The sequence below is a fragment of the Oncorhynchus keta genome, chromosome 14 (assembly GCF_023373465.1).
Source record: "Oncorhynchus keta strain PuntledgeMale-10-30-2019 chromosome 14, Oket_V2, whole genome shotgun sequence".
In the NCBI taxonomy this organism is placed as follows: domain Eukaryota; kingdom Metazoa; phylum Chordata; class Actinopteri; order Salmoniformes; family Salmonidae; genus Oncorhynchus; species Oncorhynchus keta.
Genome location: NC_068434.1, coordinates 35,488,119 through 35,504,801, shown reverse-complemented (window position 1 = coordinate 35,504,801; position 16,683 = coordinate 35,488,119). Strand labels below are relative to the sequence as shown.

The following is a 16,683-nucleotide window of genomic DNA, read 5'->3' as shown; positions in this document are numbered from 1 at the left end:
CATAAGTATTCAGACTCTTTGCTATGAGACTTGAAATTTAGCTCAGGTGCATCCTTTTTCCATTGATCATCCTTGAGATGTTTCTATTGACCGTCCTTGAGATGTTTCTACAACTTGATTGTTCCCCTGTGGTAAATTCAACTTATTGGACATGATTTGGAAAGGCACACACCTGTCTATATAAGGTCCCACAGCTGACAGTGCATGTCAGAGCAAAAACCAAGCTATGAGGCTGAAGAAATTGTCCATAGAGCTCCAAGACAGGAATGTGTCAAGGCACAGATCTGTGGAAGGGTTCCAAAACACTTCTCTAGCATTGAAGGTCCCCAAGAACACAGTGGCCTCCATCATTCTTAAATGGAAGACATTTGGAACAACCAAGACTCTTCTTAGAGCTGGCCACCCGGCCAAACTGTGCAATCGGGGTAGAAGGGCCTTGGTCAGAGAGGTGACCAAGAACCCGATGGTCACTCTGACAGAGCTGCAGAGTTCCTCTGTGGAGATGGGAGAAACTTCCAGAAGGACAACCTTCTCTGCAGCACTCAACCAATCAGGCCTTTATGGGTGAGTGGCCAGACGGAAGCCACTCGTCAGTAAAAGGCAAATGACAGCCCGCTTGGAGTTTGCCAAAAGGCACCTAAAGGAATCTCAGACCGTGAGAAACAAGATTCTCTGGTCTGATGAAACCAAGATTGAACTCTTTGGCCTGAATGCCAAGCGTCAAGTCTGGAGGAAACCTTGCACCATCACTACGGTGAAGCATGGCAGCATCATGCTCTGGGGATGTTTTTCAGCGGCAAGGATTGGGAGACTAGTCAGGATCAAGGGAAAGATGAATGGAGCAAAGTACAGAGAGATTCTTGATGAAAACCTGCTCCAGAGTGCTCAGGACCTCTGACTGTGGCGAAGGTTCACCTTCCAACAGGTCAACGACCCTAAGCAAACAGCCAAGACAACGCGGGAGTGGCTTCAGGACAAGTCTCTGAATGTCCTTGAGTGGCCCAGCCACAACCTGGACTTGAACCCAATCAAACCTGAAAATAGCTGTACAGCGACACTCTCCAGCCAACCTGACAGAGCTTGAGAGGATCTGCAGAGAATAACGAGAGAAACTCTCCAAATACAGGTGTGTCAAGCTTTTTGCATCATATACCGAAGAAGACTTGAGGCTGTAATCGCTGCCAAAGGTGATTCAACAAAGCACTGAGTAAAGGGTCAACTGTCAATTGTGGGACCTTATATAGACAGATGTGTGCCTTTCCAAATCATGTCCAATCATTTGAATTTACCACAGGTGGACTCCAATCAAGTTGTAGAAACATCTCAAGGATGATCAATGGAAACAGGATGCACCTGAGCTCAATTTCAAGTCTCATAGCAAAGCGTCTGAGGTATTAATATTAATAAGGTATTTCTGTTTTTTTAATTCATAAATTTGCAAATATATAACATTTAAAAAATGCTTTCACTTTGTGTGCAAATTGATGAGGAAAATGTTGTATTTAATGCATTTTAGAATAAGGCTGTAACATAACAAAATGTGAAAAAAGGGGTCTGAATACTTTCGAAGTGCACTGTAATGGTCATGACAGTGTTATGACCATTTTATGACAAGTTATGTCAGCTGTTATGACATATTGAGGCATGCTGGCAGGTAACCTCGAGGTTTAGAGCATTTGACCAGTAACCAAAAGGTTGCTTGTTCAAATCCAAGAGACCATTAGGTGAACTATCTGTCGATGTCCCCTTTAAAAAATAAAAAAAATGTTTTAACCTTTATTTAACTAGGCAAGTCAGTTAAGAACAAATTCTTATTTTCAATGACGGCCTAGGAACAGTGGGTTAACTGCCTGTTCAGGGGCAGAACAACAGATTTGTACCTTGTCAGCTCGGGGATTTGAACTTGCAACCTTCCGGTTACTAATCCAACGATAAATGTACCAAGAATGATATAGTAACACTACACAATCGGGAGGATACTACAGTGTATATCGTTCTACAGTATACTACCACATTCTAAAGTAAGCACTACATGATCGAGGGGTACTACAGTGTGTAGTATAGGATTCTGCAGTATATTACAGATTACTACAGTTTGCACTTTTGTAAGGGGTCCTTATTACAGTGTAATTATATGTACAATGTACACAGTATTATAGTTAACTGTAACAACCAGTAGTTACATAGTGATAACAACATGTAACTGGTAGTAATTGCAGTCTTTAATTACAGAGGTGTAACAATGAATACTTGATACCATGCTTCTTACAAATGGGCAAGTTTCCATTAAATTCACAAATGTAGTGTTTTGTTTCTTCTCAGCTGCTTCCGACTCAGTAACAACTGTTCAAAGGTTGTGACCCCTCGTGGATGTGCTGTGTGTCCGAGAGATTATGCTCAATAGGCTCTAATTACTTACTCATGAATGTGCACTTTTGAAAATATATCTCCACTCGATGTTTATTGCTAGCACTTGCCACCAAAATTAAGTGTACTATCTGGGAAAAACACTATTTCAAAGGATATTACATGTAATGTTTGCCTAAGTACAATGTAATTACTAGTTGTTACACAGGATTTAGCTAGTTAAAATGAAGTGTTTCTTGAGGGGTATTTACCTATAATTAATGTGTACTTATACAGTACACTACCCATCCTGACAACCTGGCCCTCATTTAAAAGCTTCTGTAAGCATGACATAAGATAAATAGATGCTGGTTTTTAGATAAATACTGCTTTTAGGCACGATTTTGTCTCCCTGGGAATCTAACCTCAAACTGTTTCCCTGATATTGCTGCTGTGGCGTGTGTCCGTGTTTGTGTGTGTGTGTTTTAATGCTATTGTAGAGACAGCCTACGTTTGCCCAGAACTATTGGCAGAGGCTGAATTATGTTCAAATGCAGTGAAGCTACTACATGATTATGTTGGAAGAATAGGCCAGGCTTGTAACACACCGCTGTGTAACAACAGTAATGGGCTTTAGGCCAGGCTTGTAACACACCGCTGTGTAACAACAGTAATGGGCTTTAGGCCAGGCTTGTAACACACCGCTGTGCAACAACAGTAATGGGCTTTCTACAGGTTTGATTTATTCCTTTCTGTTTTTGTCTCTCTCAGCCCAGTACACAGTGTAACCGCAGGTCTTTCCTGAGGGATAGAAGATGGCTTCATTCGCTGCTGTGATCAATGACCTCTCTTTGGCAGTCAGTAGCCGGTGCCAGGCTGTTTTTTTTTGTTACCACATCTAATGAAGGTCATTGATTGTTGAGATCCTGTGACGGCAACAGAATCATTACTTGGGAGGACTGAGAGGAGAGGAAATTTCAGGCAAGTTGCAAATCAATGTGCTGCTGAAACATAACTACAGTTCAGTGTTCACAAATCACCTCCACAATGTATACAACAAGCTTGTTTAACACCAGTAAATGAATCCACCATTAACATTAAGTCTAACTATATCAATACTAGGCCTAATCCTTGTGTTTTATGCTCGGTGTTCATGTTAAAGAGAAATCTGCCTCCTTGACAGGAAGTGAGAAATACTAGCATATGGTTTGTGCCAGTGGTGCTGCTGGCACGTACTCATGGATGGCCCCTGAAGTCATCAAGTCCTCCCTCTTCTCCAAAGGCAACGATGTTTGGAGTTATGCTGTTCTGAAATGCGAGCATGTGGTTTGTACCAAGATGAGTGCTGCTGGCACGTACTCATGGATGGCCCCTGAAGTCTTCAAGTCCTCCCTCTTCTCCAAAGGCAACGATGTCAGGGGTTATGCTGTTTGTGCTGGAGAGGGGAACACTTAAAGGCAGTCCGCACTGCCTTCTGACATGGAGGGGGGGGATCATCCACCTCTGGAGAGTGATGGTCAGATGTAGCCAAGGTTAGCCTTCACACTATACAGTACCTCTCACTATACTACATTATGCATATTCAGTCATGTCCACAGTGTTGTTCACTGAACTTATACCACAACATGTTAGATATCAGTAACACCCATCATCAGTCAGACAGCCTTCAAGGACATTGATCTTCTTGCCGTAAATACCCATGAACCATGATAGCTGTTATGACACTCCTATGGAGTGTCTTCAATTCATTCAACTGTAATAGATTTTTCATCTACAGCAGATGAGCTGTCAATCATCATATTTATCTGTCTGAAGTGTCAGTCAGTGGAGCTCAGAGGACACGTCTGTTGGGCTGAAGTTGGCATAGGTACAGTTCTCGGATCATCTTACCCTACTCGATTCTAAAACTGACCTTAAATTAGTGTCCAACTCAGTTTGGCTTTAGGGATGATACCATCTTGCTGGCTGGATTAAGCAGGTATTGACCAATGGTTCCTCAAACAGATGAGTATTGGCAGACTGTCATGGCAGTGTGCGTCCTGCATACTTGTACCCATTTTACCAGCCCTGGTTCTCTTGCCCAAACAGGCCCACAGGGTAGAGCCAAACCGAACAGCCATCCATGCTGCTGTGCCAAGCTGCATGAATGGGCAAGACTAGCTACATCAATTAGTCCTGCGTGCCCTGTCAAATACCAGGAGATGGCACAGCTGAATTCTCACATCTGCTCTCTGACATGCAGAAGCTTGCTTGAATAGCTTACAATATGCATCATCTAGATTAAAGCCTATTCACTCTTTCGCTCTTATTATGAGTGGAATGGTTTATATGAATGGTTTGTACTGTATGTCATCCTGGATTAGTTACCTTTGAGGTTCCTCCAATATGATCAGAATGTGATTTTGAGAATAATTTGTCTGTCTTTATTCCACACACAATGGAATAGGTCAAAACTAACCATTTTAAATGCAGTGTATTCAAGGTTTAAAAAGGCTTCTGAAGTTTGTCATTTCCACCTTCTGAATTTCCAGACTTGAAAAGTGTATTAACCCCGACAAAAATGTCCATACAAATCCACATATAATTCACATTTCCTGTTTCTGCAGGATTATTTTCCTGCTGTAGCAAACTGGCACAAATTAAGATCCTACATAGGTGTATGTCTCTGGTTCAAAGAATACCCAATTACATACAGCAGAGAGGAACTTAGTAATTGTTTCCTTCCCTCAGTGTGCACCAGTTTACAAAAGGAGTGTACTGCGGCGGGGGATGAAAGGTACTGTAAACTGACGTCATTTTTCCTATTGCCCTACTACTGTTTGGAACAATAATACTACCATATAATATCTCATACTCAGAACTTGAATGAATTAAACATTGTCAAAGGCAGTTTTCTTCCTGGAGTCAGGATATCAGCCTGTGGATATGCAGCACAGGTTGATTTAAACCTTTAAAGACTATTGTTGGGCATAGCAGAAATCAGTGGTTAACGTCACAACGTTGGCCATAAACTGCAGTTATTGCACCTATTACCATGACTCACCTTGACAATTATAGAGATGCTGTAACACACGGGAGAGTAGAAGAGAACTTTTAAGACAATTGGAGAAAAAACACTCACAGCTGGGCTCATATACACTCATGCACTCACACACAGCAACACACGCTAACACCCACACGGAGAAGCTAGCGGGACAGTTTCATGGCCCTTCAAGTTTCACAGAGTTTGTCCTGACAAGTTTTGCTTTGACTACTGTGTTTTCTTCATCTGGCGGTCGATGAATGTGCATAACAGCTCAGCAACGTGAGTAATACTCATCATAGCTTTCTCAGTATGTTTGTGCCAATGTGGTGGGAGGCATCAACTACAAGGTTCCCTGACATTTGATTTGAAAGGGCCTTTTAATCCCCTGATATCCACCATGTATTGCTGTGAGAGAACATCAAGCAATATTTTTTTTTAGGAGCTGAATACAGTTGACTTTTAAAGAAGCCTGTGAGTCACACTTTCGCCCAGAGAGAACTTGTGACGATTGTTGAGGGAAAAGGATCCCTTTTGACACCCCCAGCTTAGGTCTCGCTCATGCTAAGCTTGTCTGCACTGGTTAGGATTTCTCTGCTGACAACATGACACGAAGCACCAGAAAACAGCTTGGGTCTAGAAGCTAAAAATGTTGCAGAATCTGAAGTAAAACACTTTTTGTTTTTGTCAAACACTGACACTCCCCAGAACATCTTCTGAACTCGCTCTTTATGCGGTGACTGAACACCATTGTCTAAATTGTTTTTTAAAATTAGCTCTGCTCTGATGTAAATGATAAAAGTTAGTTAAGAAATCCTCTAAGATCGTGACACTGGACCTGTCTCTTATGCTGACTCAATGGAAGTTGGATGAAGTTGCCCCTAAAAGCTGATCTAAGGTCAGTTTGGTATTTGACCCTCTAATGGTTGAGTTTAGGATCAAATAAAATAAAATGTATTTATATAGCCCTTCTTACATCAAAGTGCTGTACAGAAACCCAGCCTAAAGGGGATGAAGGGGGGGGGGGGCAGCTGATCTTAGATCTGTGCCAAACAATGAGGTTTCAACATGCAACTTCAACGTACTTTTCCTTCTAAGAAGGATGAGGTTTGCCTGAAATGTGTTTGGACGTGGAGAAGAGGGTGTATATTGGTCTTGGCATGCATGGCATGCATCTCTCATTTGACAGGGTTTATTTCTGTGACTCTGACCGAAGGATCCACTGACTCCAGAGGCTGTCGATGTCAAACTACATGATCTGAGACCTGGAAATGTCATAAATAATTGCTGTACTTGCACTTCCTGCCTTGTCTCGTTGTGTGTTCCTGTTTATGCATGAGGAGCATGTATAATTTACCTTCAGGACAGTCATTAAAGATGGATATGCAGGATGACAAGACAACCATTTTAAAGACGTCCCCTTTCAGCTGTAAATATCTCACGGTTCACTGACGCTCTTGGGCTCTGCACTTAATAATAGACCCTGTCAACAAAAGACAAGTCACGTTTCAGAAAGGGAATTAGTGGTGGTAAATGTCAATGTTAAAACGCAATGACAGTGAAAGCTATTATTTTGGTTATCATTATCATTAATGCTATGCTAAGCTATGCCGGACATCTGTGAATGATCTTGTAAATGGACGGTGAGCTCCGTTATAAACAGAATGAGCCCCGTTATGAAGAGGCAGACAGAGCTGAGGTCAGAGGCCAAGCTAACGAGAAGAACCAAGACAAGGACCATGCTGCCACAACCACTGTATGTCTCTCTCTCTTACGTAACCAAAGTGCTTCCCGTAGAAATAGAATTCTAGTTTTACGGTGGTTCCATTACTCGAGCGACACCCATTTCTATGGACACAAGAGTTAAGCCAGGTTAAATGAATTTGGTAGGATCTCTATGGGAAAAAGGAGTCAAACAGGAACATCACATGTGGGTGTAATCATAACCATCACTTTACCACGGGGGTGTTGTCCTTACAAAACAACTTTTCGTTTGAATGGCTATCAATTGAGAGAGTAAAAGAATAAACAATCTGACTATATAAATTCTGTATAAAAATTCAAGCATTACTTCTGTCCACCATCTCAACAACCAATTCAAGCAGCCGTTTCATGCGACGAAATAGAAGTAGTGTGTTATTTTCCAGTTTGCAATGCCAATGTGACAAATGTTGCAGTCTGAATCTTCTTCAAGCTTCCTCAGTGCAACAAAACGCTTTACCAGACCCGACTCAATTCTCTGTTCCCTGACAGGAGGGATCTGGAAACCGCTGACATGATGAGACATTTGTGAAATGAAGGAATGTAAATGTGAGTGGAGAAAAAAGAAAAAAAAAGTATCGCCTGAGGCTTTGTAGAATTCTTTCTGTCAGTATTTAAAAAGGACTTCATCAAAACACCAGGAAAACTTGAGTTTTACTCAGACAGGTTGTTTGTCTCTCTATGAAAAGCAATCTTTGACAGTAAATACTTGAAATTAAGCACTTAAAACCGATGAGGTGTGTGAGAACCTCAATAAGCCAGTCATAATCATAGTACGTATTTTTTTGTAAAAGTTTATTTATTTATTAAATAAATAATGCACTTTTGTACACAATAAGTTAATTATCAGAGTAATGGTTATTCTTGTATGATCAGCGTCATCCTTCCCAGCCTAACACAGCCATGTCCATCTATCCTCAGAGAATGAATCACAGTCTAAGTTAATGTATCTTCACAAACACAGCCTCCCCTGCCTCTGCTCTGCAGAAGTGCTGTGTACATTACAGTCGGCTAGTCCAGCTCCACTTACACCTGGAGCATCCATCAGCCCTTAGGGTTCTACTTTGATTAGAAAAACATCAACTTTATCTGGTCCCAGCCCAGTTCCCTTTCCACTTCCACACTTCCATCTTCCTCAAAATCGGATGGGTTTCACATTCGTACCTCCATCCCCTCATCATAACATCCAGTCTTCTTATCTTCCAATGATCAACATACAGATCAGCCCTTTCCAGAGTCTGTCCATCAAGATTCAGCTGCACCTCTGCTGATAGATTTGCAAAAGGTTACCAATCAGTAGTCCATCACTTTACACAGGTCTGACCCCATACACTGTCCTTTCGCCTTGCACTGCTTTCTGGTTCAGTTGAAGCGCTGCAGCAGCATGTTGAGTGAGTACTCCATGCGTTGGCGCAGGTCTGCGGGGCAGCCGGAGGTGAGCAGGGAGCTCAGTCTGAAGGTGGAGGACACACGCTCCTCGTTGATGTATGTCAGCATGTACTCCTCCCGCTGGGTGCACAGGATGATCTTAGTGTGGTCATGGTAGAAGTTGACCTGTTAGAGAAATATATGGATATGAATGGTTTAATAAAGTCTTGACAGGATAGGACATGGAACAAATAGCATAGTACCAACATGTCTGGAGACATTAGACCCCTTTCGGGATACTAATGACAAGTGTGCCTGAAATGTGTCATGTGTTAGAATAAGCTCATTTGAGTTGTTCTGCTGGTTTACCGTAGCTGCACGGTGTCATGTATTTTCTTGGCTGAGTAATGTCTATTTTGGCTGTGATGATGATGATGAGTGTGTTTACCTGAAATGTGCCGTCATTGAAGAGCATCATGAGGGCACGGTCAGACTTGAGCCACTGCAGCAGGTAGAGTCTGGGCATGTGTGTGTCTGCCTGGCTCACCAGGTCTCCACCCTACACAGCAAACACAGGAACAGGTTCATCATTAGACTGAGAGAAGACTAGGAAAGAAAAGAGGTGGACGGAGGACAGCAAAGTATAGGAGGGTGGAGCAGAGCAGAGGACCGGGAGGTGGAGAGAGGAAGAAAGGACCGGATAGGAGGTGAAATAAATGAGGAGATGGTAACAGTAGGAAGAAATTGAGAGGAAAGATAGAATAGAGAGGTTGCTGAATATAGGAGCAGGAAAGGAAAAGAGAGGAGTAGAGGATGAGAGGAGAGGCTATAGAAGCTATATGGTGAAGACTTACATCCATCAGGTTCTCTTCCATGTAGTGGGCGAAGTACTTGAGGACGGTCACCTGACCTACAAAGTGCTCAGGGACGTCAGAGGTGGAGAACACAGAGCACTGACCCAACTCAGCATAGTAGTGGACAGTCCTACAGACAGAGAGAGAAGAGAGAGTTAACAACGAAAACACCTGTTGGGCTTCTGAAGGACAAGACGCATGCGAAACAGATTGATTTTATTTATTTATCAGTGTGAAAGCCTAAAGGACAAAAATACCTTCTGACTTTGTTTACTTTTACATCTGAAGCCGGGACTACTTTCCAGTACAGCCCAAACTATCTCCAACTAAGGTATGAGTGATATATTGTGTGATAAAGAGAACAGAGTACGTACTTCTTGTCTGCGAGGAGGCTCATGTGTGTCCCGTTGTTGAACAAAACTCCCACTATGTGGTCGGAGAGCTGGTAGCCAAAGCCATACTTGTTGGAGTAGTCCACCCACTTAGTGACCCACTGCAGGTTACTGCATTCTGTCCCTTTAGGGAGGTCACCCGCTAGAGAGAGAGGGAGAGGAAAGGTAGTTGTGATTAAAACACAATTCAACCATATGCAATAACAAAGGGAGTCCCAATTATCATATAAGTTCCATTGGTGTTGGAATCATGTCTCTACATGGTAGTAAGTACTACAGTGTAATTACACTGTACCTGCCTAATGTCAACAAACGCAACTCTCATCCTCAGGATTATAAGTGCATTAGGCTTACCTTTGGGCATGTTTTCCAGGCATCCTCTGAGAACGCTGGCAACTGTCTCAGCCACACTGCCAGTGGTGCTGTCCTCAAGACATTCACTACTGCTGCTGCAGCTACCCAGACTGCCCCTGACAATAAGCCGTATGGGGTCTCGTGTCGTCGGGGGCAGGCCCTCGGTTGACGGGGCGACCGGCCTCCCAGCAGATGGTGACAGTGGCCTTCCGTCCTGAGAGGAGGCGAAAGAGAGAGGGGTTAAATAACATAGCCTCACACTTTCCTTTCTCATGACTCAGCATTTCCTCATAAAATGACTTTCTATTTTCTTTTGATCATGACTATCACCGCACCTCAGTAATCTGTTTGGTCTGCTGGCTGATGACTGTCTTCTTCAGGTCATGTCGAAGCTTGTAGATCTCCTCTTCCTCTTTGGTGAGTTTATCTACCAGAGACAACACACAGTCAGCATTCATTCTGGATGGCCTCACCCTGCAAGCCTATCATTCAAACCGGATGTGTGATTAGCTAGGAAATTTGCCAAAAACTATCATGGCTAAATCTGTGGATTTATGACACCACAGCTTTTACCACCACTTGTTAATTAGCAAAAATGTTAAATTTCCTTTCATGCAGTAAACAAATACTGATTTATGAATTGGCGACATTGGCTAAAGCTGTCTGGCGAAGTGAATGATTGATATACTCACTCAGAGTCTCGTAGTATTTGACCTTGTCTCTTTTCCCGCCGAAGAGGGCGGCCGCTGCCTTCTTGAAGAAGCTCTTGGCAGGGCTGGAGACGTGGAAGTCTGGAGCAGAGTGGCAACAACTAGCAGGGAGACGCTCTGGCACGAAACCCTGAAAGGAGGGAGAGGCGAGAGATGTTAAGAGAATAATGGACAACATATACTTGAATGAAAACATATCACAATATATAAGCAGGGTGTTAAAAAGGATGTTAAAAATAAACTAGGTTTGCAGTCTCATGCTCCATATGGTACAGAGAGAGTTAGAAAAAGGGGCTAAGCTAACTCACCTGTGTGAAGAATTCATGGCGCAGTATGTGGTCCAGGTGAGGTCTGTCCTCTGGGGTCTTGGCCAGGAGGCTGGAGATGAGCTGTTTGGCCTGGGGCGACAGGGAGGAGGGCAGGGAGTAACGCGCCTCCCGAATACATCTGTACGTCTCCTTCAGATTGGTGGTCTCAAACGGGGGTCTGCCCAGGAGCATGGTATACCTGCAGCACAGAGGAGCGCGAGAGACTTAGTTAGAGACTGGTTGTCATTACAGTGCATTTACATAGAGAATGTCATTTTCCAGAGCCTTCTATTGACAAGCAATGTATACATATAGTAGTGCACTCACATGACACAGCCCAGGGCCCAGACGTCCGACTCACAGCCATGGCCCTGCTTGTTGAGCACCTCAGGGGACAGGTAGTTGGGCGTCCCACAGATGGTCTTCTTCCTGTTCCCAGCAGACTCCAACTTGGCAGCCAGCCCAAAGTCTCCCACCTTCAGCTCCATCGACTCACTCACAAAGAAGTTACCTAGGAGTGGAGAAGATTACAAATATTAAACCATTTACTGTATGTGAGTGATCAATAACACAAGGTGGTTGGTTTGCTGGTCATGACAGGTAAAGGTTGCAGGTTTGGATATCTATGCATATGGTGGTTGGCCGATTTAACGATAAAGACTCTGGCTTCTATTGTGTGTCTTGCTAGATGCTTACCCAGTTTGAGGTCTCTGTGCAGGATCTCTTGCTCATGTAGGTACTTCAGCCCTGAGACGATCTGACGGAGGTAGTATCGCACTTCAGGCTCAGTGAGCACTTTGCGTGCCTTCAGGATGTGTGCCAAAGACTGCGCAAAGAGAACATGGGGGAGAATGCATATTAGATCAGTCAAGGCAGTCAAGAGACATGACCGCCCGTTGAGGGCTGTGGTTTAGAAATAAAGGCTCACTATTTAAGTAGAACATTAACACTCACTCTTCTACTGCAGTATTCCAGGAGAATGTAGATGTTATCTTTGTCCTCGAAATGATGGTAAAAGTGCACGATGTGTTTATGGTGGAGAACTCTATGTAGCTCGATTTCCCTGTCAATCTATGGAGAAGAAATATAGTGATGATTAAAAGGAATTAATTAGATTTAGTACCAGTCTATATCGCTTTATAATAACACGAGATGAAGCGTGGCGAGCGCTCTTACCTTTTCCCGTTGGTGCGGTTTGGATACGCGCGTGTGGGGAATAATTTTCGCTGCGTAAACTTTACTCGTGGACAGGTCGGTCATCTCATAGCACTTGGCGAAACCTCCCTGAAAAGAAAATATCACAATCATATTGATAAGCTTATTTACCAACCTAATTCAAATTGTGCATGCGTTGTAATAACAATTCCCGAAGTGGACACCTATAAATAATCATATTGTCTTGGCGTAATTTGCGTTGTGCTATAATTCACTGATGGCTACCTTTCCCAGAACTTTCCCACGGCAGTAACATTTCCCGCTGGCGTGATCCGTGACAATCCTCGCCATCTCCGCAGGTGCCAGACCGTGATCCTCCGTCCTCTTTCTCCGCAGTTCACAGGACCCCTGCAGTTTGGGCTCGCACATCCTGTTGATATTCGTCGGCTGTTCAGCGATATTCCTAAGTAATTCCATTGCGAGTCTGTGTCTTCACTGCGCGTACTCTGAATGCAGTCTGGAGAGGCTGGGTGTTTGGGTTTATATGGAAGCACATGCCCTGGCTCTCTGACGTCACGCGTGAAAATCTTCTATATCAGGGGTTCCCAAACTCGGTCCTGGCCCCCCCCCCCCCACACAGCTGCTTATTGCCCTAGCAATACATGGTTGAGGGTGGGGGGGCTAACCTAGTATATGGTGAATTAGTCATAAAAAACGAATGATTAAATCATGTGCTTTGTAAATTATGTGCAGTAATACATGTGTTGTGAAATCAGATGCATTGCCACATCTTATAGAAATGCTACGAAGCTGCGAGTGTAAATGAAAACAACTATGGATCAAAAACTGTAAAATAAAAATGTATTAAAAAATGAATACATCTATGGCTCTCTGCCACTCTAATCTTAATTAGAATCTCTAGCACCATCTGGTGGTTTTACAAGTCCTCCGTGTTGAAATACAGTATTGAGGATCTGACAGAATGTCAGAGCAGATTACCATAGTCCTTGCTTGGATGCTTTAGCCAGCTCCTGGTCTTTGGATGGGGAGGAGATGGGGGCTTTGCACATCCTACGTGCGTGTCTACCCCCTGTTAGTCAGGTTAGTGCGTCCCAAATGACCCCCTATTTTCTAATAATGCATTACAGGCCAAAAGTAGTGCACTATGGAGGAAATAGGGTCCCATTTGGAAACCAGAAAGTGACTTTTCTGAGAAGACACACAACCCACTACAGGGAGCCTGGGTCAATGTGATCATATAACCCACAGATCTAAAGCCAGCAGGTGGCTCAGCTACACACCATATATCCATGCTTCCCTCACTGGCCTACTACTGTTCCTCTGCTCTCTCCTGTCTGTGTGACACGTGGAAACACAATTCAATTAACGTGCCTTTTTAGTTCGAGTAGGGATGGTATGAAGTCAGCCAAATGCTGGGCTCTCTATGTCATACACTGACCTCTATATGACTGTGCACTGGCCAGTTCAGTGATCAGCTTGGATAACTATTGCTCTTCAAGCATTTTCCATAGTATCCTCCTGTATGAACTCAGTGGAAGTGAAAATGAGTAGGCCTATAGAATGAACATTTTCTAAGACAATAACCCAGCTGACAACAACATCCAGAACATAGAATTGTATTAATTTATTTCACAGTTTCAACAGTTTGCAACCTTACATTCACATCACAGTGGGGGAGACTTATTTACAACATTTTTTTCCAATGCTCTGCATATGTCCTATGAGGACATACAGTATATGATATCTGGTTTAATCACAGTGTAAGGACATGTTTATAATACATTTCCTCTACATTTGAGGAACGCACCTCACCCTTCATATGTTGTTCACAAGAGTGTTTTTTGCATGTAAATCTTGTTGAGGCAAAACATTTTTTAGATGCATGCCAGCAAAGTTACTACACAACACAACACTAACAAATACATGAATTGCACTGTAATGGTGACAAACAGTGCTCACAAACTGCTAGGGCCTACATAAAGCTGCCCAACAGCAGAGTCCCAACACCTTACCACTGCTACACCTGGCTATCAGCGGAGCCTTCTCTGGCGGCAAAACAGTTCATTCAGCCACATTTACTGCCTTTAAAAAAACAGCTGATAAGGCTGACTTGCTTAAACAAATGTGGTTTCTACTGACAATTGAAATGTACAAACTATGGCATAAGAGGACGACGGGCGGATAAGATGTAATCCGTAATTTCGATTAAGACATTAATGAGCGAGCTAGGATGGACGTAGTCCATATAACTATTTGTTCAGCACTTTTGAAATGTACAGCAACAGAATTCAAAACATGGGCCGTTTTTACAGTATTTGCCCGGTACACCAAGTCAGAACCGTGGGATAAATAAAGGGGGCATATAAGCAGACAATGAAAGCTATTACAATATTCAATATTCAACATGTGCACCACCAAGTCAGAACAGTAGGCTAAATGATGAGGGGATAAGGGACAAAATGATTAGGGTGATGCACATGGGCTACTAACATCTTACTACACAACATACACTTAGTATTACTTTCTTAGCTACAGTATACATATCTACCTGGCATATCACATAATTTATGCAGTAGCACATTTTTGGACTCACCTTGTTGTGCTGTGCTCACTTGAACAGGATGGTGGCGTGGCGGTCCTTCGTGGGAAAATGTTGTCATCAAACTTTGTCATCAAAGTCTGGAATTCCCTGGATTTATGGTGCATTCAAGACAACTGGGAACTCTAAAAAAAACAAGGTCGAATCATGATGATATCAATGATCTTCAGGTCGGAGCTTTAGAAAGAGGCCCGAGTTCCCGACTTGCGGTTCCGAGTTTGATGACTGTTCAAAATGTATTTTCCTGTCGGAGCTAGTTTTTTCAGAGTTCCCAGTTGTCTTGAACTCACTGAAGTCTGAGATTTGTCAGTTCCGAATTTCGAGTTGTTTGAGCGAGACAGAAGTCATGGATTGACAGCATGGCCAATGTTGAATGTTTATCCTTTTAAGCTTGGAAAAGAGACCCTTAAACCCAGACTTAGACCACACACCCACTCCACTGAATAGCAGGCTTCCAAACCACTCAGTGTTGTGTAATGTTTATGTCCAATGGTCAATGAGCACAGATACATTTTTCTTTTCATTATTATTTCATTATTTATCTTCATATGACAAGGATTGAAAAGGATTTCTCAATAGATTATTGAGTCGATTCATGATGATAGCTTGCTCGCTAAGATTTTGAAAGTATGATGTTGACATGATCAGTCCAATCAAAGCTATGATAGATATAACGTGATTTGACGTCATTTTATCTGTGGCCAATGACCTTGAGCCTTCTTGGATGGGTACTTCTAATGTAACTCTATGGTAGCACCCAAGGGGCTGGAATTTTCGAGCTCTATCCGTAGATTTTGCGGTGACAGAACACTGAGCCAATCACGTGGTGCAACTAGAGAACATTACCAAACCCTTAAGCTCCGTATTTTCCGCTGGCTTCTCCACCACCACAGAAAGCACTGAGTTAGGCTGAAACACCTGCATTTTGGAGCTGCCTTACTCAAGAAAGCAAAGCAAAAAAGAGACCAAGTATGCACCTTTAACTCAAAGATTTTGTATTTATTTTTTTACATTGTTTGCAAACTGATATGTGACATGTATTAATGTCAAAATAACATGCAAAACAGGCACCCCAAAAAAAGAGAAGCTAAACAGGTGGGGGGCTTTGCCCCACCTGCCCTGAATGATGGGTCGCTACTGATTGTTCAATAGATCAACAAATGAAATGTATACAAGAGGCAGAGATGGGTAGCCTGGTCCTAGATCTGTTTCTGCTCGTGCCAACTCCATTGCTGATTGTCAAGCCAAACAGGACAATGATTGACAAGGAGTTGGCAGGATAGCACAAACAGACTGGCCCTCAGTCTAGGAAACGGGGTTATTGGCATTATTGCCATTGCTGAGTTCGATTTTCATAATTATAGGGTGTCCCCGGCTGGAGCTGTCCCCGTTTTTAACTATGCGTTAAAAACAGACTGCAAAGTGAAATAATATTATACGTGTCAAGACCGGGCAGCAGAGCCTACCGGTTGACGTCTCAATCGCGTTGTGCTTGTTTCGTCCAGCAGAGGGGGCTGCTCGCTATGGTAGCTTCACTCACTCTTCTACTAATTACTTGCTCAAGCTAGTTTTACAGAAAACTGCTGTGGAAAACTCGGCCAGAAGCTAGCAAGTGTCAAGTGAATCCACAATATCACCACAAACAAACAAAATTACACTTTTTTGAGATACTAGCTAATGATGTTCTAATGTCACAATTTATTATATAGATAGATGCTCTGCTTTATAAGGTTTTAAATAGGTTATGCTAGCTAACATTAGCTATGTCGACTAAGTTATCTAGCTAGGTTAGC

The 16,683-nt window shown here is 42.9% G+C and overlaps 1 protein-coding gene across 1 annotated transcript; it reads right to left on the bottom strand.

Annotated features, from left to right (window-relative positions):
* Positions 1-7,903: 7,903 nt before the first annotated feature.
* Positions 7,904-12,796, bottom strand: LOC118393311 (serine/threonine-protein kinase PLK2-like). The gene is made up of 13 exons (XM_035785874.2): positions 12,556-12,796; positions 12,292-12,399; positions 12,070-12,186; positions 11,812-11,941; positions 11,443-11,626; positions 11,116-11,314; positions 10,790-10,937; positions 10,433-10,524; positions 10,098-10,311; positions 9,726-9,885; positions 9,352-9,481; positions 8,946-9,056; positions 7,904-8,683 (listed from the first exon to the last, which is right to left on the bottom strand). The coding sequence occupies exons 1-13, from the start codon at positions 12,745-12,747 to the stop codon at positions 8,492-8,494; spliced, it is 1,977 nt and encodes a 658-aa protein (XP_035641767.1). The 5' UTR covers positions 12,748-12,796; the 3' UTR covers positions 7,904-8,491.
* Positions 12,797-16,683: the final 3,887 nt, after the last annotated feature.